Genomic DNA, 23495 nt, shown 5'->3' with positions numbered 1-23495 from the left:
TATTAGAAATATCTGTAAATATTATTATGATGTAATTTTACAAAATAACATTAAAAAAAAGATCAAAATAGAAATTAAAAACAACACATCACAAATTAAATATTTTAACGATTTATGTATTTAAATAAATCTATACAGGAATTAGTTGCACTTTTGTATATGAGTTATTTATAATCACACATTTAACTTTTTGTTTTAGAAATCATTCTTCTCATAGATCATCTGATATGAAGAAAATTTACTTTAAAATACTCACTTCAAAATGTTATGTAAAATGATATTGATACATCCAAATCTAGTTTAGCACGTTGTAGATTAATGCATATTTTTCCGTTGATGAGATTCATATTAGACATATTAAAATTCTTCGATTCTCTGAAATTTCACTGCTCTACAATTCTACAATAATCGACAAGGAATTATATTGCTTCTTCACATCGCAATGCAAATTACAACAAAATCCATAAATACCTATATATCATACTGTAGTAAACCTAATGAGGAAGATAAGGATAATTATTGCAATTGCAATAAACTCTCATTGCAACATTTATTGATGAACTTCTTCATTACTTAGCTGTATAAAGAGTAGAAAATTATTGTTCAATGAGAGACATATTGCAATAATTAATCTAGGCAATGACCATAGAAATCGTCAATAATTACAAAAAAAACGAAAATATAACTAATATGTACGTACAACGTCGCACAATGTATTAATAACAATCAGAAGAAAGTAAGAATAATAGATTTCCGAAAATTGATAATGACTTACCAACGATTTTTACATCCGATAATTAAACTGTTCATTTTCTTTTCGATAGAAAACAACATGCGCGCGACGATGGCATGCAAATAAAGAAGTAAGTACGTTTAATACTAAAGGTAGCTATTTGTCTCAAGAACTAGTTATACTAACTTTGGCCATTAAGTGTCATTATAAACTTCTTTTCCCTCTGTGTTTAAAGAGAAAATTTTCAGAAAGATGTCTTTAGGAATTAGTCGACTAAACCAGTCAATTTTTTCCAAATTAACCATAATGACGTACACTTGTCCGGCATGAGCGTACACTTCAATTTCGGTCACACTCAGTTTTAAACACACGGTGGTATAGAATGACACACGAGCATCGAAACCTCTGAAAAATCGGTCCATTTTTATACGGCACGTTTGACAGGACACTCTTCAAAAACAACAGAGTGTCGAGATGATGGATTTCCAAAGCGTAAATCTTCTAAATATGCGAATAAACTTGATTTCCGGCAATTTGTTTCCGATGACAACGGATAACTCGCGATTCCCCATTGGCTGGAGGATATACAGCGCCGTTATATGGCTGATGACTTTAGCCATAATCACTGGATTTTGCCTCGGGTTCATCATGGTGTCCAAAAAGAAAGCTATAAGCGAGGGCATGATCGGCACCGTGTTTATCATCGAAATATTCTTCATGATCGCCCGTATTCATTCGCACCGTGATCTGATCGTACAGTTGATTCAGAATATAAACGACATTCTTCGCGTCCAGGACGAGACTATGAGACGCGTTGTGATGGCGTCTCTAAAACTGATGTATTCCCCGTTCAAGTATTACTGGATGTCCAGCGTAACGACTGCGATAATTTGGATCGGCATGCCGCTCACGGCGGCCTTTAAAAAGAGTACCTTCTTCTACGAGGATTTCAGATTACCGTTCGCCATCTCCAAGCAACCGTTCTCGACGAAAATTTTCCTGTCGGGAGGTCTGCTGCTGGTGCTCTGCAGCGTGTACGTTATTATAAAGAAAGCCGCTGTAGATATCTATACGTTGAATTTCGTGATGTTGATGACAGCGCAATATCGCTACATCTCGGTAAAACTTGAAGAAATATTTCGGAAAGGAAATTCGCAGGGCAAACGTGATAATTCTGAAAAGGAAACTTATCCTGGGACTGACTCATGGGCAGAAATTGAGATGAGAGCGATATGTCGGCATCACAACACAGTGATTCGGTAAGTAGCAAGCGAATATGTACACTAAATGTTCGTTGATAATAAATTATATCTTGAAACTACTTTTACTTCACAGCTCGCTCAATTATTGTCAAATTACCATTCCTGCAATTAAAATATCTTTTTAGTACTATTTATTTTGAATTACATGTATACATATTGCATCCTTTGTATTTCTTTCAGCATGTCGTCTATGTTAAAGAAGTTGCTGTCCTCAAACTTTTGTTTAATTTATATAAGTAACATTTTACGGTTCTCCTTTATCGGAGTCATGTTGAGTAATACAGTAAGTAATATTTGCTAACATCAGATGTTTTAAAAATCTTTGTCTTGTAATTTAAAACGTGTAAATGTTAAGGAAATAAGAATTATAGACGGTGCTTCACATGCAATACATTTCTTTGTAATAATTTACAACTACTCAATTTGCAAAATTTATTAATATTAGACGCATTTGATCTCGAAATTACATTAAAAAATTACAAGCATAATTAAAAGAGAATAAATTTTGAAATCGGTTATTTATTTATTTGCATAAATTACAATATGCAGGTAAGTGCAATGACGTACTTCTTTTTTCTTTCATAATTCTTCAGGACCTGCTAAAGACTGTTGTTGAACGGGTTGCGATGGTTTTCTTTGCTTCTGGCGAAATGATACAATTTTACATTCTGTGTTCTAATGTACAAAAATTATTAGATGCAGTAAGTTTTATTATATATAATATTTATTTTTACGTAATTAAGAATTGTCTCAATGATTGCGCTAGAGATTTGCAGCATTCTTTGGCCACCGCTTGTCACATACATTCTGACGAATATATATAACGTGATAAAATAAACAAAATAAGAATTTTTGGAATACTGAATATTATTTATAAAAGATATTGTTACATACTTTTTTTGTTTTAATAGAAAACATTTATGAAATATAAACATTCCTGAAGTTATATCGAAAGGTATTTCTGATTAACAATTATAATCTATCATGCGTTAATTTCCATCTGATTTAGAGTACAGAAATGACAGATATGGCATTTCACGAAAACTGGTATCAGTCTCGGCCGTCAATAAAACGCAAATTCATGTTAATGATAATGGGCAATAATTTAAAATGTAGACTTGCATCATTTGAAAAGTTTAACATTTCTTTGCCATCATATATGACGGTAAGATTACGTGCGTTTACTGTATCACTTACCAGCTTATATGAAACTATTATTATTAAAATTTTTTCCAGATTATGAATCAATCATACTCAATTGCTGTTTTATGTTTAAAAGTGGTTAAAAAATAATAGAGAATGTATTGCAAACATCTCAAATATGATGCAGAACTTTATTTTGCAAGGTAAATATATAACAATCAATAAACTTGTGAATCAATTTTTTATGTTGTTAAAGTTAATAATTTTTTGTTTTAGTAAAGAAAATACAAGGAAATAATGATTAATGATTATTGGTGTGAGATATACGTTATTAGTGGATTTTTTTAGAAATCAGTAAGATAAAGAAAAATAAAAATTTTAATCACAATAATGATGGCATATGCTTAGAATTTACTTCACCGCACGTTGTGCAGTAAAGCAGACAGGGAGTTTTTGCAATATCGTCGTTCTCAGATACGGTAAATGTATCTGAATTAGATACGTTCACCGTCCAAATTCACATTAGAGACTTCGTTAAACTTATTCTCTCAAAAATAACGTCGAATGTACGTTATTTAATGGCGTTACGGTGAACGATGTGCATACGCAGTTTCGCCTTTCGATCAATAATATGAATTTAGATGGTAAATTTGTTACATAAAAGATATTTATTATTAATGTATGCAATCTAAATTAGACGTTGATATTAAGTAAAACAGCATCATGGAATTTAAACAGCTGTAGAACAAAAGTATTTAACAAAAGTATTTTCTCTCTTCATTAGTGATTAAATGTAATATTACAGTTTGAGTATATAAGATGAGTCAAATAAAACAATTTAAGTTTTTATAAAAATCTATTTATGATGCATAAAAATATAAATTGCTTTACAATTTATTATTTGTATAAGTAAGTGGTAAAGAATAAATATTATATCATTTTGCTCTGCAAAAACTAAAGTACGGAAAAAAATACAAGTTGCAGAAAAATTTAAAAAGCTGTAACTTATTGATAGAATAAATTTCAGTTTTGTGTATTATCTAAAAAAGATAAATATATTTCTTATTAATAAATATATAATAATGAAAGTTCGCAATTCATATTCTGCGAAATATATTCATATACATATATTTATTTTCTGATAAACCTATGTTCTGTGGATATTCTTTATCATTTATGAACAACATTCTTACGTAAATGAAGACTTATGTCTGCATTTTTCTTTAAGTTCTTTGTCATTTCATATAAGATTCTTCAAAAATAAAAACATCTAATTCGGAAACGCGTTTTGAAGTGAGGAACGCAAGCCAATTAACTTTTAAATTAAAATCATCGCTGTTTGATCTTTTTCAGTTCTCAATGATATAAAAGTAAGACATGTTGAAATTTTACACTTCCTCTAACATTTAAATAAGATATAAAGAAATTATTTTTCTTTATTATTAAATAAAAACATTCATGTATGTATATCAGAAATATTATACGTCTCCGATCTTTATTATGAAAAAATCTCATAAAAGAAAGCATCTATGAAGTTACAGAAGCCTCGTGCTTTCTTTGAAAAATTATTGTACACATTTTGACATTAAAAAGTTTCTGCAATACCGCATTATCGAATACGGTTTATGTAACTGTTCCACACAACGCACAATTGAATTATAAGATGCCAGAATAATATTTATAAGCTACGAAGAAATTATCGTTATTATTCATAAGCCATAGATATTACAATTACAGCTTACAATTCGTTTGCTTTGCGCACACCCTGCCAAAATTTATTTATCGTTATTTATTTATTTATCACAAATAAACCGGAAAACCGCTTTGTGTATCTGGACGATTTCGTTTTGCATCGCGTTACTTTTCCCCGCGAATACTTCCGCTGCTTCTGATCGTCCTGACATCCGGTTGCGAAGAACTCTATACTGGTCCCATGATCGACACTTTCGCCGTTCTTCAATATGTTTCGCACATTCGCGCTATACATGCAGTCGTTTCGAAGTTGTCGCAAATCATAGTGCGGTGTCTGAAATTAATCGTACGATGGATAGAGTTGAGATATATTAACATATATCTATTTCTCATTTTCGTTTTTATTGTTATAAGTGTCAATTACCAAAATGTTTTTTGAAACACATATCAGGAGTTCGATATCTGAGCGAAGAGAATTATATTAATTATTTCGAAATTTTTACTATTCTAAAATAACTTTGAAATCAGTTGTTTTGGTACAATTACTTGACACGATATCACGTATTAAATTCTTTTCAAAAATTGTTTCGCACAGTTTTAAATTAAATAATGTAATAAGCTAACTTTTTTTCAAATGTATTAAAACTTTACAGTTTAGAGGAAACAATATTTAGAATAATAATTAAGGTAACGAAGATAGATAATGTTCTTTTAAAAAAATATGTATATATAAAATTTTTATTTCTTACAGAGACAAAAGACTGCATAATTATGGCTGTATTAATAATTAAAATAGATACAATATTATTAGAAAGTAAAATTTTACAAGTATTTTCTTTGGAATGGCATTCTTGTTTATAAGTTCTCATTTTATACTATCGCGTCTACGTATATTGTTGCAATACAGTTATGCAATTAAATCCAATATGTAATTTTATATCAAAATGTATTCTGTGCATTTTTTTACTAAATTTCCAAAGCTTTACCAATCACAGCCAATGATTGTCAATCGCGAAAGCACAAGGCAAAGGAATTTGAAATCGGCATACCTGAACCACCTTCCAAGCAACGGATTTCCGCCGACGTTCCGGGCTTTTCTTGCGTGAACAGGACTCTTCTTGCCAAGTGACATTATACATGCTAGCGTCGCTGCTCGTCGGCCAAACTAGACGCGCCTTGACTTCCCCACAGTGGCAATTCATGCGACGCACGTGGAGGCCGGCCTGCGTTCGCTCGCACCTGCGAGAACGTCTCCCGACGTCGGCTTCAATAAAAGATCACTGCTTTCGTTGGTTATCCCGACTACACTGGACTTAGAAGGGAAATTGAGGGAAGGATTGACTGTTTGGTACCTTACCGTACGCCATGTAATCGGTGCTGTTGAAGACCTTGGACGCCTTGCGCGAGGTAAGACGCCGACCGCCGTACATCGCCACCGCCTGCACTTGAAGGAAATACTGGCATTTGACCTCCAGATTCTTCAGTTCGTAACAGGTCTTATCCTGGAAAGCACATACAGAAATCTCGATTACATCAGAAACAAAATCTCAACTCAAACGCGAAAATTATCGGCAAAATTCTAAGTGTTTAGAACTAGGGTACCTACATTATAAATTTAATTTATAATATGTAAATATATAAAATACATATTTATAACATATATTTTATAATATATTTATACAATTTCATATTAAATATTATACAAATGTTGTAACACATTATATGAAAATTTCAAGCAAATCATGATTTATGTTTTAATGCATTTGATTCTTTTTAATTCCGAGCGCCGCAATAAAGATACCTACACGTGATGTACGTATATATATTGGGGTGACAGCCTTTTCAAGTCATACGTTTACATCTAATTATTTAAAATAAAATTAATTAATTTTTTTACATCTTGTTGCAAATTAAAATTAAATTCAATGACTAAAATAGGTTTTTCTACGAAATCTACTAATAATGATGAAGAGAACTTACTTTAAGAATCGTCTTGTGGTAGACGAGAATAGAATCGTTTGTTGGCCCGTGGATAAATCTGCTCCAAAACACTTTATAAAACGATATCGGCACGTCCGATACCGGTTTAACCCATCGTAAATTAATACGCAGCTTTCCACCGACGAGCCGCGCGTTAGACAAGGTCAAGTTCTGCGGTTCCTTCGGATTTCGCGGTTCTGCAACCGACCGTAGGGAGACACCGTAAGATCATTGCTTCTTCGCAGTGCAATGCTAATTACAACGGAACTATAATATATATACTTTATGCATATATCCTACAGTGAATGTAATAAGAAGATATAATTCTTCTCTGTAGTAAATCACCATCGCAATTTTATTAATAAACATATTTTATTATTTTTATACGTGGTATATAAAAAAAACTTTCCTAAATTAACGTACGCGACATTGTAATGATTGGTAATGATGGTGGCACTTAATGCAAAATACCTTTTTTTATCTATCTTGTTTCTACAATAATGCGATACTCATTTAATAAGTAAATTAATTCAAATTAAGTCACAGAATAATATAATAAAAAACCTTTATTAAATTAAAAGCTATTCTATTCATAAAATGTATTCTCGTTTGGTAAAATGTACGTAATTAAAGGATTAAAGGTATTAATAAGTAAAGTAGCAAAATGTATCGTCCCGGCTAATTTAAAATGATAACCGCACAGATGTGATTTCTAGCTAGTTCTTGCTGTTAATAACTGGAATTACTTAATCCGGTTTTGCATGATTCGTTGATGCGTGAACCATTCATTATATTAATAATTCTTTCTTTTTCATGTAACTATGTAAACCCGTTTGCCGTGATCGTGACGAAGGCGAAAAATTTATGTAAAAATATATTTGAGATTTATTTATAAGATAGCAATTAACGCTATGATTTATTTACGCCGCTTATTAATAATTAAGCTAATATCGGTACTCATTACCATGGTCACTTTTCTTTTTGTCAAATCGCACCGTATACTCGCGACCTTTCAATAGCATGTTTGCTCTCGCATGTTAGCCACTGGCCTTCACTTTGTGAAGCTTAATTTGCGTGCGAAAGGTCAACATTGAGCAATACTTACCGCGGCGATTTGCGCAAGCGATTAACGCGACTCTGAAACTTTTCACCGCGGGTTAATGGCCCGAATTCCGAAGTCAACAAACAAACAGTTCTCAAACACGAATACACTCGCAGGTAAAATTTTCTTCGGGTGGAACATTACACATGTCGACCTCGCGTGAGACGAGTTGTTCCACGAGTTCGGACAATCAACGATAATAACTCTAGCCTTCCACAATGTTCTTAAATTGTTGTTTTCTCGTGTCAATTTAGAATGCAGGAATGACGGGACTTAAACGTTTCACGGAGACTGACATTCGGTTTCGGCCATCGATGAAACGTACATTTTTGTCGATAATAATAGCCACACTGAATAAGAAAACTTGCTACATTTGCAAGTTTCAATTTGACTTTTATATTATATAAAAAGCATCGCGTATTAATTTAATAATAATGTTATAAATAAATTCGCTCTTTTTTTTCAATGCTTTTTTTGAACGATTTGATCGGAATAATCAATCACGGATAATAGACTGCGCAGATTTACTCTTATCTCGTTTGTACGTACTCACCTTTCGTTTTAAAGGGCCTGGAAGGTTGCGAATATCCGCGCGATCCATTTCCATTGACGGCCGCCACACGAAACTGATACCAATGTCCTGTTTTCAGCCTACCTCGGAGGGTCGCGTGCGGCTTCGTTGACACGTGACACACAGTCCAGGAACTCAATCTGGATTCCATGTACCTGGGGCCGACCAGATGACGCTCCTCGACCAGATACCGGACATCCCCGTCCTTGTTGTTGGCGGATACGTTACCGCCGCTTGGCTTGCCGTTGCGCCACGTCAGAAGTACCAGATTTCTCTTTTGCTGTTGTATCTGTAGGTTCTCGGGCACAGGTGGCAGATCTAATTGAAATCATTATTCACAATAAGTAAGTTTAAACCTTACAGTGGAATTAGCACAAGCTGTCTTTTTTTTTATTTGCAAATTTTCCAATCAATTTATAATCGATCTTCGCGCGATGTCGAAATAGGACATTTTCGTTCACGAATTTTCTACATATCTTTGACGTTAAATATTTTTGAAGTTCTTTCTCAAATTACAAATCAATCAAAATGGAATTCACTTGAAATTAAATGAAAGTGCTTTATACTTCAGAAACTTAGTTCCCGAAGTCTTTCACCTTTACGACGCTCTTTTGCAATTTACAAAATTACTAGTCTGCATGATACAGATACGAATGAGAAATAAACACATGGCGCTCACAAAATAACAACTGCCACACTCACCGTTTCGACTGTCCAAACCGATGGGATGCATGCACGTGATGCCGCAATCGTGGGAGCAGCACTTGGCCAAATCCGGACAGCGGGAGTCGTCGACGCAGGCGATCAAGCAAGCGGCTTCGAAGGGCGTCATAGACATTCTCTCGGGGCAATAACCAGGTTTTGTGTAATTCGACGCCAAGCAATTTTCCACGCACTAAGGCATAATGACGAAATATGATGAGAAAGAATCCATTTGAACATATTCATTCCTAACTTTTAACATTTCTTTCCTGACAGTTGTATGTATATATGACATTCGGAAATTGTTAAAATTTCTTAAACATTTATCTATTTAGGGATGCTCTAATTAGCATTTGTCTTGAAATAGCTAAGTGGCCTAAGTTTTGCGCTGCATTTTCATCGTCATCATCGTAATTGGATGCAAAGTGCTTGAATTCTTATCCTGATAATGCTTTAACATGAGTGCAGTATACAGTACTGAGAGCAAACATCTTTGTACCGACGATTTGGTAGAGAAAAGAATTGCTATCAAAGGAAAGAAATTGCTAGTCAAACCTGATTAAGTAATTGATTGTAATGTTGCTGCTCTAAAATCTTAGGCAGCAAATAAAATCTGATATATTTTCTCATATTAGTCATAATTTAGAAACTAAATGCATTAAAAATAAAACATATTACGATTTAAATATATTAAAATTTTGGTGAGATTTCGTTTAAAAAAATTTTTTTTTACTTTTATTTCACCAAAATTATTACATTCATGAAAGCTGTACATTTTCTATATCTTCTTTTGATTGACTTATATTGCTATTTCGTCCAACAACTTATGCGAAATTATTTCTTCACCATTCCTTCAACGGGGCGGGTTTATTAAGGCCGGCTTCATCGCATTCCATCTTAATCGAAGTGCTTTCGATCTGCTCGCCATCCGCGATCCGATCCAATCCCGTCGGTACCGAAAAAGATACGGCCAATAGCCGTGTAAAAAGGAAAAAAAAAATAAAAATACAACAAATCGCCGCGCCGATGTCGAGTTCTCTGCCACGATTGAGAGCTTCTCTGCCATTTTCGTGGAAGCCAATCCTCGCTACATAGTTACGAAACTGCCGCTCCTCGATTCCGTTCAAATGCGAAATGCGAGTCCGGATCCTTTTAAACGAGGCCCCGAGGCATATTCCCGATCGTCAGGACGAGGAGAGATGCCGCGCCGCTTCATATATATTTCAACCTAATGCGCGTTCGAGTTCGCGCGCGTTGCCGTGTTTTTATGCCGTCATCATTTTCGTACAATGTAGAGACGCGAGAAAGCCGGTCCCCGGTGAAGTCAACCGAAAAATGCAACATTTAAGATAAGCGTCGGCGACGTTGCGAGATGTATGATTACAAGCGTAATATGGTGTTTGCAAAGTGCGTGTCGTTAAACTTAATAGGCGACTCAAGGCAAATTTTCAAAGTCTCGTTAAAATAAGTACATCGTATCAAATTTCGCGATTGTGATAACTTCATCGAATATAGCTTCATCGAAGAATAGACGCGCGCCGCGTATATACGTATTGAAAAAGGAAGAGTCGCGAGTCGCCGTCGTTTATGGATTGTAACGCAGTACATTTCCTTCGTAGATCTATGCCGGATGTTGGGACGGTTTATGGATGGTTTGTATCTGCTGTATCGTCTACCAGTGACACGTGTATGTGACTAGATGGGCCATAAAGAATCACTTGAAGGAAACGCGTTGCTCGCTGCGAACAAACGAACTTGACGAGGCTGCAACTTACGTAGCGCGTCCATCAAATTTTGTGGCGTGTAAAGTGTGACATGTAATCAATGTATTTTTACGACAGTTGTTTTGAATAATATATCATGTAACACCACATCGTATCGTTTACTCTAAACACTGAATGCATATTTTTATAATAAATTGTAAAAGAATAAAATCTAAGTAAACGCTAATTACATGTCAAAGATTTTTTCGGAAATGTAGTAATTGCATAAATAACTTTTTTTATAAAGCTAACTTATGAAGTATAATTTATACGAACCAAAAATAGCACAAATACATTACAGAAGCCCTTCAAATATTTAAATGCATTAATTGCGCGATGGTTATCAGCGACGTGGTTCGTCGTTACAAGCTTGTATTTTAAGAATTCTACATCCGATATTCGAATATGCGTGAATGGACTGTTTAATATTAATCTTTGGTGACCGTTAGGAACATGCAGTGTAAATCGGTAAGATAATTTGCATATATTGACAATTTGCTTTGCATTAACGTCTCATAAAATATTTTTCATAAAGAAATGTGAAATCATTTACAAGAAATACTGTAAAAGATGAAGAAATTAAAAAAAATGAAAAAAATGGAAAGGTTGTGTGGGAATGTTTAACATTTAAAAAGAGCCATTTAAAATTTATAAAAGATTACGTATACGATGGAAAAAACGAGAAAAAGAAAAATCCACGTTTTTTCTTCTGAAAATGTAACTATGGTTAAAAAGTGCTAAACTGATGATATTAGAAATCGGAGAAATCAAAAGATCGACGGCCCCCCCGATCCGTGGGTATGGCTAACGACCTTTACGGCGGGCTCTGATAAGATTTGCCAAATGACGAGTCGCGGGCTCTTCCCGGAGGAGATCCAGGAACATTCTTGGAAATGTTTACACGTTGTCGCGCTGTTACGATCGCAACATATATCATTCGCACGGTCGGGGAAACTGGTTCGCTTACTTATTGGCCTACTTTTTACAGAGGGAAGCGAACGCGCCGAGCGAAGCGGACCCGTGGCACTGCGCCGGACAGCGTCGTCGACGCTGATCGCCCCGGGGCCGTTGACCAGCTAATAAAGTTTGCAATGCGAGGGTCGCATCGCCGGTAGCGCCGCGATCAGTATTGTTAGCGAAATCATACGTATCGCGTTACCCCTTTATTATACCTGCCCCCTTTCTCAGGGGACTCTCAGGGACTCCCCCGGGCACCGCCCAAATCGGCTCCCGATGATCCGTTGCTCTATAGAGCGGAACCGTGTATTCAGAACCAATCATATTATATGTATATATACATATATGATTTTTTTTTATTTTACATATATATAAGAAACTAGGAGACTGTTAATTGTGAATATCTTTACAACTGAAGGCATTCCGAGGAATCTCATACCTTAGAAATCTTTATAAAAATAGCTAAATATAATATTGTTTCTTTCATTCGAATTCTAAATATATATTATATGTGTAGATATGTATATTATATATATTTACATAAATATATTTTAAGTATTCGAAATGTAACTTATCATTATTTATCTACGAATCAGATGATATATTAGACTAAACCAAGTAAGAGAAGAGAAATTAGTCATAAAATAATCTTAGACATTTTTTTTAAATAAGATTAGATATGTCTGATATGTATATATTATCGATATACATAGCATATCTTTCTCTTTCTCTCTACATCTCTACATCTGTCTCTCTTTCTCTTTCTCTCTATATTTGCTACAAAAATACAGAAGCGATTGGTAGCTTGGCTTCCGCGTTCCGTTGTCAGTTGAAATTTGTTGCAAGTCAAACAGGAATATCAGACGGGAATCTCAGTGTATAATGTTCTTGGAGTCTAGTCTAATTAATCATTGAATTAGTTTTTCATATATTTATTAAAAAGATCTTGATTGTACAATTTTATTATATTTTTCTTATGTTGATAACATCTCGATATATTACGATATATTCTTGATATATTCTTGATCTCGATATATTCTTGATTTATTATTCATGTTCTAGAATTATTTTTTAAAATTATAAATAAAACTTATAAATTCTAATATAAAGAATAAAATTGTACAAATATAAAATATATAATATTATAAATAGTTTGGGGAATTATGTGTGTGTGTGGGATACGGATCTCTGTAACATTACATAAAGGTTCAACTTATACAGGTACTATTTATCATTGGCTGGAATTCCATTCTCTAGCGAAGTAGCGCCTGTATGACTTGGCAATATGAGATATTATCAAGAGCGATGAAAAAGGATCACTATATTATGTTCTAAGCTCTTATGCAATAAATACCGTTATTGTTACAAAATAGGACATTGTTTATTACAAGGATCACTATATTATTTCATTGCATTCATAATTTCTAGGTAAATTAATAAAATAAAACAATCAATATCATTTTGCGATTTAACATTATTTCAACTTTGATTAATTACAATAATATTATTATAAATTAATGTTTTGTCATTTAATTTAATGACTCAATTTAATGATTCAGTCTAAAAAAATCTGATTTATAATTTAACGTTTTGTTAAATTATAGAGATATGTGCAAGTTACGATAAAATTACAATGTAAAAATATCTTATAAAAGAATCAGGTTTTAAATACGAACTTCCGAAAAGATTAAGCCCGGATTAAGGTATCCCGCTCTGATTTTCTTTGGTACATTTTTTATTTCGACAAGCATCAGAAGAACTAAGTGGACGATTGTCGGTTTCGCGGTACTCACAACGCGAGTGATAATCGTCTCCCGGGACGTAAAAGGGTGAAAAGAGTAAACTGAAGTGCGCGCGATCTGATGAAGCGTCGTCACGGTCGAAGAATTAACTTCGCCGATGCGCGCCGAGATCGTCGAGTGATATCCGAAGCGATCACGCGGATCAAAGATGTACAAGAAGGCTAACGAAGTTCACCAGATCTCGCTCTTCCGTCCCTCTCCGCACGCATTCGCTCTCTTTGTCGATCGCGCCGAAGGCGCGCGGGGTCCGATCTGTTCCAGTCGAGAGCTTCTTTGCGAAGATTGGAGCGCGCGGCCGTCGTGAAGTGATCGTGAAGATTAGGGTATGGCAGGAGACTAATGTAGTCCGCCACGAAGATCGGCGATAGTGTCGATCGGCAATACTGAAAAATCATGCACGCCGATCCTTGCTCCATCTTCCTCCGCCTCCCCCGCGGAACCGCTTTCTTTCCGTCTCCCTTCCTCTCGGGGATCCTCTCTCGCATCGGTGGACTACCCCAATTAAAGACTTGGTGAAGATCGCAGTTTGAAGTATTTATTAAGAACGGTATAGTCAAGGCGGCCTTCCATCGAAGTTCATCGTGAGAATTGGCCGGCCGCCGATCGCCGTCGTTAAGAAAATTATATTGCCCATTGGCGATTCGCCACAGCGTCGTTTTCTTTTCGCTTCGTCTTCTTTCTCTTGTACTTCGTTTTCTTCTCTCGCATATTCTTTTCCCTCCGCGAACGACACCGATAATTAACAATCGAAACGGCGCCGCGCGCGGAACCTGCATTTGATCGGCCGAACACAGTGGAGTTTCCGGTAGAGTTCCCCGCGATATAACGATCGCGCTAACGAAGTCGATTGTCATAGCGGCAGTGGTTTATCTTTTTTCATCAACATTCTAAAGGATGCCGCCGCTTTCATACTGAAGAATTCACGTCTGCTCATTAAACGTTACTTTCAAAATGAAGTTTCGCAATGACGTTATGCTAATGAAGTTAATTGTAATAATAGTAAACAACTACATTTTTATCCTCTCTCTCTCTTTTTTTTATCTCTTTTATATTTTTATATAGAATACACAAAGTTGCCAGTGGAATTCCGCTCTCACGACTATATCGGCGAAGTTAATTATAGTAGCTATTTCTTGTTTGTATCTGTCCACTCAGTCCACTTATTTATTGTAAAACAAAAATAATTAGTATTCGATAAGGCGACATCATGATTGGCATCATAGAATTTATATTTGTCCAGGAAACTTCCTTAGCGAAGTTTGGTAGCGATTATACACGTCGGTTAATTATAGCAACGGTAAACGTCATTAAAAGAATGCGGAAGATTAGGTAACTGGTTGCGCGAAGATAAAAATACGGTGATATAAATTCCGGTGGAACGTGCGCAAAATATCCCGAATGACGATGACGCTTTGTGAATATCTACTTTGTGCATGCCTCGCGCTTCACACACTAATCGGGAATGACACGCAAATTAATGAGTGAGTCTTCACGGAAGCGAAATTGCAAATAAACACAAATCAAGAATTACTTCTAAATTAAATTAAGAGTACTATTCTCTGGAGTACTAAATTGAATAGAAAGTAGAGAATTTAAATTTTTTATTCTAAAAATAACTGAAGAGAATTAATAGCTATCCGTGCGGTTTAATTGGCATTTTGAATAATTTATTTTCACTGAGCGAATTGAAGTCTTTAAAGTAATCTATTAATCTTATCAATATTAATTGTGCATTAAAATAAGATGGATTTAAATTAAAGGAACGAGTTTAGTACAAGATGTAAATCCCTAATTTGTAAGTTTTTTTCACACATAAAGTCACATGTACAATATATCTTAGAAATTATGAATTTACATATCAGATGTTTTTATCTAATCCTTCGATTATCATGTTTCTTCCATTCATGTTATTTCTGTTCGATGCTTGTTAGAGCCTGGTACGTCCACGCAGCATCAACAGGAAACGCGAAAGCGTCAATTTCGTCAGGCAGGCTCGCTTTCATGGTAGCGATGCCGGAAACGGGAAGTTTCGTCAACCGTGTGGCAATGCGCGGAGTTCCCGAAGAGTCGAAGAGTGACGCGTCGCGCGAGAGAGCGCGCGACGCAGCCGAGTGCCACCGGGAAGATTGATCGTCGGTGCTTCGGGATAAGAACCTGTTTTCGATAATGTCGGAAGATACGTTTCTAGTGCGCGCCATAGGCGCGCATCCGGACTTAGTGAGTTGCGCCGCGCGCAACTCTTTTATAGGCCATTACTTCGGGACTTTATTGCTGGCCGGCAGTCAGAGCTCGGGGGCTATCTCTTCGTCATTCTCCTCGTCGTCCACTATCCCACCTCGCCCTCTCTCAACCGCCTCCACCCCATCCCCGGAATCATTTCGGGGCCGTTTGCTGTAATGACGTGTGTATACACGCCGGCAAAAAATGTCAGCAATAAAGCGCCCGCCGCGGCGAGTTACTGGTAAGTCAATGGGTGTTGTCGTTCATATTCGTCGCGGCGTTATCGCGCAACCAACGCCAATTAAAATGTTTAACCCTCTCGCTATCCGCATCTACCTCACTTTCATATATGATACGCAAACCGATAGGTTTAGGGTCGCAAGATGGTATTGCAAATATTGAGGGATACCTACAAGTCTGATAATGTAACACCCCCCCAAAATTAAAATTAAAATTATCTTTATTAATAAGAAAATAAAAAAACTATTAATCAAGAAAAATTTGCGCACCGCTTGCCGCGCTTGGCTCTCAATTGGCCCGCTCCTCTTCTACTTGGTGACACCCAATAGCAGAGCCTCTACTTCAATTTCAATATTAACTTTATTCTAGAAACCCCTAACGCATAGGCAATCGCGATCAGTGCAATTGTTCTCCACTTGTTCTCGAGAAGTTTTATAGGATACGGCAGGTTTCAGGCAGATGACCCAAATACAATGTTATCGATCCGCCGTTGTCGACTGCCGAATTAGCATCGTCCGAGTCAAGTCCCACGGCCGCGGCCGGTGGCACGGCGTGCCTCATAAATCGTCGAGCGTGACGATGAGATTCAAGTGGGCGCGGACTCAGGGACGCTCGGACTCGCATAACTAATTACACGCGAGCGAGAGAACCCGCAAAACCTGGACAAGCCCCGGATGAATCATCGACGATCTCGCGTCTGCGTCGTCTGCGACTCTCTCTCCCTCTCGAGAAGGCGACAAAGCGTTGCGGGGAACCAGTTTATTTAGCGACGCTATCGAGTGTCGAATCGGCCATCGAAATTAAAATCGATCTCCACTCGGACAGCGGCGCACAATGTAGCGCGTTGATTAATCGAAGCGATTATTCCGCCTGATTGCGACACGCGGGTCGATGCCATAAGCGCCAACAACGATCTTGTTTGGAATAACGAATAACGATTGTGTTTGTGCGATGCTAATATTCTTCCCTGTCATTAATCCTTTTAGACTGAAATATTAATTTTTATAATGTTCCCCACAAACGTTGATCAAATAATGCTATTTATAATGCATTTGAAACGCATGCTCACTCGCACGACATTTAAAACGCGGAAAAAAATTGTGTTAATAACTTTGTATTAAATTTTAGAGTATATAGCATGTAGGATTATATAATAACGTCGTTTGAAAATCATATAGTATTACCATATCATTGATAATGATAGTATACAGATATTAACGGCGATACGGCTAATTGTAAGCTTCCTACGTACCTCGTCAGGTTGATTTTCCCCGCATCGAGCGTCGCACCTGGCCACTCTAATGGAATCGTACTCCTCGACGTATCGCGTCCACGACGCCAGGCATCCTGGTAGCAGCAACCACCACGGCCACCATTCTACGCAGACATCGTTTTATTAACTCTTCCGCACCCAGCGGGCGGAATTTTATGGGCACATTTTTTTCCTCTTTATTTGTAATAGGTACGCAAATGTGTGGCTTTGGAATCGATATATATTCTGGGTGGCTCGCGTCTGAGTGATCCTCAAGTAGGATAAAAGGATAACGAAAACGATCTCGTCGATTGAAATTCGTTATGCAATAATAATGTACGTTTGACTTTTGCCAGCGTGACGCACAATTTCCCCCCCCCCCCCCCCGGCAGGGAGGACGAACGAATTTCAAAGAAATTGGATACTTAACGGCGCTTTGCACTTTCTCCGTGCGTTCGCATCTCTCCTTGCTATCGGCATTACCTCCCACGACGGTAATCCCGAGGAAGCGCGATACGTATGTATGCCGTTAGTATACTACCCGCTGGGATAGCTCCGAGCGCCATTTAGTCCGTCTTAGGAATTCGTCCTTTTTTACTTTGCAGCGCACCGCGAGCGAACGAGCCGACCGCGGTCGCCCCGTTCCCGGGGAGATTGTTTCTCCATTTTAGCAAAAGTACGATTCATGCGGTCGCGAGTATCGACTCGCTCGTTCGCTCGCTCGATCGCGATCACGGGACATACGCTACCTGCCTGCGCCGATCCCACGCGCCTCCTCGGAATTCCGATTGGGGTTTGTCGACAAGAAGGTAGAAGGCGATCACGTCCGCTTTTTCGCCGTTCGCGTAAATGCGGAGACCGGAATGATACGACGGAGAGACCGCGAGAGTCACGAGGACAAAGTGAAAGATGTACGGGCACCGCGCCGCGGTGACGATCGCGATCGATCATACTAATGCGGATAAGCGGGAAAGCAGCTAAAGAATAAAAGCCGTAAATCAACTCTTGCTTGTGAATATTGCTAAAAAAAATATAAGAAAAAGATCCGTGAAAAAAATAAGAATATTGTTCAATAATATTAAGCAATGAATGAATTTATTATTATTATTAATAGTCTCGTTGTTTAAATTAATCTTAAGAATATTGTTAATCATTATTTTATTATTGTCATAATACTATAACGGAAAGATTATGAAAAAGATTAATATTTACATCTTTTGTCATATTTGTAAGTTTTATCGTTATCTATATTTGCGATAAGATATAACGTAATTTATTATATCTCATCTCTTATTTCAACTTTGCTTATAGTTAACACCAATTGTAACATTAATATACGTTGAACTCGACGTGTTACGACATCGATCGTCAAAAAGAACCGCGCCTGTCGGTGACTTCAATGCCTGCTCTCAACAAGCAGGACGCGCTCGTCCTCCTGAGAAAAGAACGAGCGGAGAAAAGGTCGCCGGTTACCAGCGACAATCGAACGGAAACATAACGACCTCTTAATTTTTTGCCTGTTGTCAATTCGCGCGTTTAATGGCCCGCTCCTGGCCCGTTAATTAACGCGGATATCCCGAAGGTGCTCGAGCGCTTACGCTTGATTTCAGAGCGTGAATATATACTCCCACTTATCATAATTAATTCCCATTAGACTGCTAATCTTACTGGATAAGAGAAAGATTTATTAGTGTGTTATTATCTGTAGAAGTTAGAATTCGTAAATTGGAGCTAAGATTGATTTCAACCTTTAATTAATTTTTTGGTCGACGAAGGAAGATTTAAATAAATAACATAGATAGTTTTTGGGCCGTACACCACTTTATGTTAAATACTAGACGTATTATTTCATATTTCATATTTTATTCGCTGCATTATATGTAGAAAGCGTACATTTTTCTTTGGTAGACTGGTAATGATTATAAATTGTTACGTTTAGCATTAAAAATGAGAAAATAGAAACAAGACAGTCTAAATTTTTCTATTTAGTTCATATTTCCAGAAATTCGGCCGAGCATTGTGGAGATGTACAATTCAGCATTATGCAATATGCGATTAAACTAACGTTAAACTGACATGTAATAGTTTGCTGTTATTGGCCGACTTTTATTATTAATTTGATTTAAAAAATTTTTTAATTTAATTCTAGACGAATCTCAATACATCGTACGAATGATTAAAACAGAAACTTGTGATTCACTTACTTACTCCCTAATATACAATCTGGATTTACTTTAATTCAACTGATAGTTTCTTAACGTTCTCCTTGCTTATTACGCTTATCTTAATGTTTTTCGCAAGAAAGTGCATTACGTGTTTCAGAATGTACATATCATCCGATTTCCAGAGAAGAGAAAGGAGTATTAGCCTTATTGCTTTTTGCAAATATTACGCATTAGCATGGTAAATGAGTTACCGTGATCAACTAACGAGGTTAATCGTGTGATATTCTTTTTTCCTCTCTCTCTTTCTTTCTCTCCCCCTTCTCCTCTCTCCTTACCTCTTTCTCTCTATATTTATGTTTAAATTATTTCAAAACGTTATATATAAAATTATTATTATATTATTTTGCAAAAATATTTGTATGTAATTATTAATCATATCTTTATGTACACTCAGAAGAAACAATATTAGAATATATATTTACCTACAAAAAATTATAATATTTGCATATTTTTTTATAAATTAGGTTGCTTTTCGATAAAGCACGATAAATTTAAGCTTTTTATAAAAATACGACAAGTATCTCATTTTTCTGTTAAATTTTTGTGGAATGTTTATTTTGTATTTATTACTACCTGATATTCTCTAAATAAATTCTTTGAGTTAAATTGATGGAATTATTTCAGTAAAAAAAAAAAAGATATTTTACGACAAGTTTAAGCCGCAATTTTGCTTTTCAATAGTTAACCGTCAATTTTTTGCAATAAATGGAATACTCTTCGAAGATATACTACTGAGAATCTTTAAGTTAAAACGGTACTTCGACAAGACCAGCGTCCGTAAGTGGTTCTTGTCAATCCACTTTAGCTTTTTGCGAATACGCGAAATGTCTTATATGTCTCATATCGTGGTGTACTATTTTTAGAATTTTTTCTCCCTCATATTTATATATCCAAACAAAAATTTTTATGCGGCTTTTATTTGCTTTCTTCAATTGTATTATAATTGAAAGCTATATTTGTATCCTGAGTACATTACAATTAAGAAAATTAGCTCCAAATAAATCAACAATAGTTTCGATGCTTGAACATTTGAGTCCTAGGTGTCCAACTTTTTAAATAAAATGATGGCAAAGCATATAGGTCAAATTAATAATCTGCAGTGCAAAATTATCTTTGCAAACAATAAAGTATGCAAAACAATTAATATTTATATATTTATTCTTTGTTGAATGGTAAACGCATAATCTTCATTTTACAACCCCACATCTCCCATACATACTTTTGAGGGTGGCCGGTAGTTGCTGCCTCCGCCTTGTTTTCGCAGCTAAAGCTGATGTCGGATTGCCGGCGTGCGGCATCGGATTGTTGATGGTCTTTTCGGGAGCAGCCTACTCTCGGCCCGCGTGAATCCTATATCTCTCGCGGATTTCTTTCCTCGAATGAACGTCAAGAATCACTCCTCGGAAGAGACCGGAAGAGACGATCAGCCCTTTTCAGTCACCGTATGACGCGACGTCGCCCTTCTTACTGGTTAGAGGAGACGCGAACGGTGGTGCATGGCGCTAGCCCGCTCGCTCGCTAAGTGACAACGGCTGGGCGGTGTGTACGACGAGATCTTTAACCCTCGGGTATATATATCTATATCCCTGATCCAGCCGATCGGCCACGGTAACAATCCAATCCGCCGTTCAAGACTAAACCCGTAAGACCGAACCGAAGCGTTCGAACTGGGATCGGGCTTACTTTCCTGTGCAGTCCAATCCTCCTTCTCTTCTGCTCTCGCCCTCCTGGCGCACTCTTCTCCTACTCTACACGCCGCGCCGGGCCCACACCACTTCGTTTCCACCACTCTCCACCGCCATCGCCACCCATCGCAATGACCGAATCATTAACTTCAGGAAGGGTCCTGGCTCGCGCTCGAGCAAGGAGCACCACGCGCAGGGAGCGCGTTTCGCCGAACCAAAGCGACGAGAGACTTCCTTCCTATTCCTTTCTTTCTTTCTTTCTTTCTTTCTTTCTTTCTTTTGCGCGTCCCTGTTGTATTTGGGGACACGGTAGCGCTCTTTGACCCCCTTTTTCGAGGGAAGAGGGTTCTGTCTTTAATCTCCTGACCGTTCTCGTTTCTTTTGACTTTGCATGTTAACCGTGGAAAAGATCCCTATATATGGTCCAACATTTTAAACATTTATTATTTAAAAAATATATATAATGATTTTTATTTATATTATTTATTTTTTAATATCATACAAAGAGAGAGTAATTTTTTGTAGCATGTACTATATACGACAGTTTAAAAACATTCAATTGAAAAGTTTCCGGTCTGAGCAAGAAAGTGCAAAACTTGTACCTATAGCAGATTGACTCTAAAGAGAAAGATAGCAGAGGCTGCTGGCATTTCATCTAAACGTGTACACACCATCCTACATGAACATTTAGGTATTAGAAAATTGAGCGCGCGCGATGGGTGCCGCGTTTGTTGACCGTGGATCAAAAACGTGTTTGATTAGATATTTCGGAAACGTGTGTTGAACGTTTTAAGCGTAATAAAAACGATTTTTTGCGGCGTTTGGTTACTATTGATGAGACTTGGGTTCACCACTACACACCTGAGACAAAACAACAGTCAAAACAATGGATTTCGAAGGGTGAATCGACTCCGAAGAAGGTGAAAACAGTTTTGTCGGCTGGAAAGCCGATGACTACAGTTTTTGGGGATTTCCACGGGATAATTTGTATCGACTACTTGCAAAAGGAAAAACAATAAACGAGTATTACGTGGCATGGTTTATCATAACGTTTAAGCACCGAAATCAAGATAAAACGTCCGCATTTGGCCAAGAAAAAAAATTCTGTTCCACCAGGACAACGCGCCGGTTCACACGTCAGCAATCGTGATGGCAAAATTGCACGAATTACCGTATGAATTGATTTCCCATCCACTGTACCTACTCTCCGGATTTTGCCCCGTGTGACTTCTTCCTGTTCCCAACTTTGAAAAAATGGCTATCTGGGAAGAAAGTTTCATCGGATTCTGCGGTAATCGATGCTATAAATGGCTGTTTTTCGTATTTAGACAAATCTTATTTCATCGAAGGCATGAAAGGTCTAGAAAAACGTTATGGTAAATGTATTGAGCTGAAAGGAGACTATGTTAAAAAATAAATTTTATTTTGCCCAAAAAAATGTTTTCTTGACAAGGCCGGAAACTTTTCAATTGACCCTCGTATTAGAAAAAATTGAATTATTTTTTGAGCGTATATTAAAAAAAAATCTTTATTGTTAATTCCAAAACCAATGGTCGAAAGGTCTTGACGATTATAATTAACAAAGATGGCCAATTAGGTCGAATAAAAAAAATCCTTATCATATAACTTTTTTACTATCACAGATGTCTCTTGATTAGGAATTTTAATTCGTATTAAGTATATACGTTTATGTTTTTTTATCCTATATTTCATACGTGCAAAAATGATGTCGATGTTTCGTATCGTTTGTATACACATCACGAATGCGGCGTATATTCACATTAATCCATAAACCCAACCGTCGTTTAACATCTTACGTGACCTATACTAGAAACATTCTTCAAAAATGGACTTGAACACCACTCGTGTAACTATGCCGGTCAAAACAACTTAGCGTGAGATTCTTTTTCCAAAGGATAACTATTCAGGCGTGAGAAAGTTACCAATCAACTTCCTTTAGCAAACTATTGTAATTTTGATTGACAAAGAGAGTATATGTAACTATTAGCATTTCCATTTTCAAATCACAAATAACTTTATTGTATATAAAAATTACATTTATTATAATAACAAAAAATAAAAAGATTTATTCAACGCATTTAACGCTAGAAAAGTCAAGTTAGTACCTGATTTAATTATAGTAATTTGATCAAGTTTGGTAAATTT

At 36.6% G+C, this 23495-nt stretch overlaps 2 protein-coding genes across 2 annotated transcripts; one reads left to right on the top strand and one right to left on the bottom strand.

The window, feature by feature from the left end:
* The first annotated feature begins 967 nt into the window (after positions 1–967).
* On the top strand, positions 968–1996 carry LOC139787485 (uncharacterized). The gene has a single exon (XM_071726585.1). The coding sequence runs from the start codon at positions 1208–1210 to the stop codon at positions 1994–1996; it is 789 nt and encodes a 262-aa protein (XP_071582686.1). The 5' UTR covers positions 968–1207.
* Positions 1997–4282: 2286 nt separating this feature from the next.
* Kal1 (Kallmann syndrome 1) lies at positions 4283–20962 on the bottom strand. The gene is made up of 8 exons (XM_071726592.1): positions 20864–20962; positions 17420–17544; positions 9186–9378; positions 8466–8801; positions 6811–7007; positions 6188–6332; positions 5880–6094; positions 4283–5164 (listed from the first exon to the last, which is right to left on the bottom strand). The coding sequence occupies exons 1-8, from the start codon at positions 20940–20942 to the stop codon at positions 4928–4930; spliced, it is 1527 nt and encodes a 508-aa protein (XP_071582693.1). The 5' UTR covers positions 20943–20962; the 3' UTR covers positions 4283–4927.
* Between the last annotated feature and the right edge of the window lie 2533 nt (positions 20963–23495).

This window comes from Temnothorax nylanderi, unplaced genomic scaffold, assembly GCF_030848795.1.
Source record: "Temnothorax nylanderi isolate EJ_2023f unplaced genomic scaffold, tnyl_v1.0 TNYL_tig0010_pilon, whole genome shotgun sequence".
Classification (NCBI taxonomy): domain Eukaryota; kingdom Metazoa; phylum Arthropoda; class Insecta; order Hymenoptera; family Formicidae; genus Temnothorax; species Temnothorax nylanderi.
Note: the sequence above shows the minus strand (reverse complement) of the source record. Positions and strands in the feature narration are given on the sequence as shown.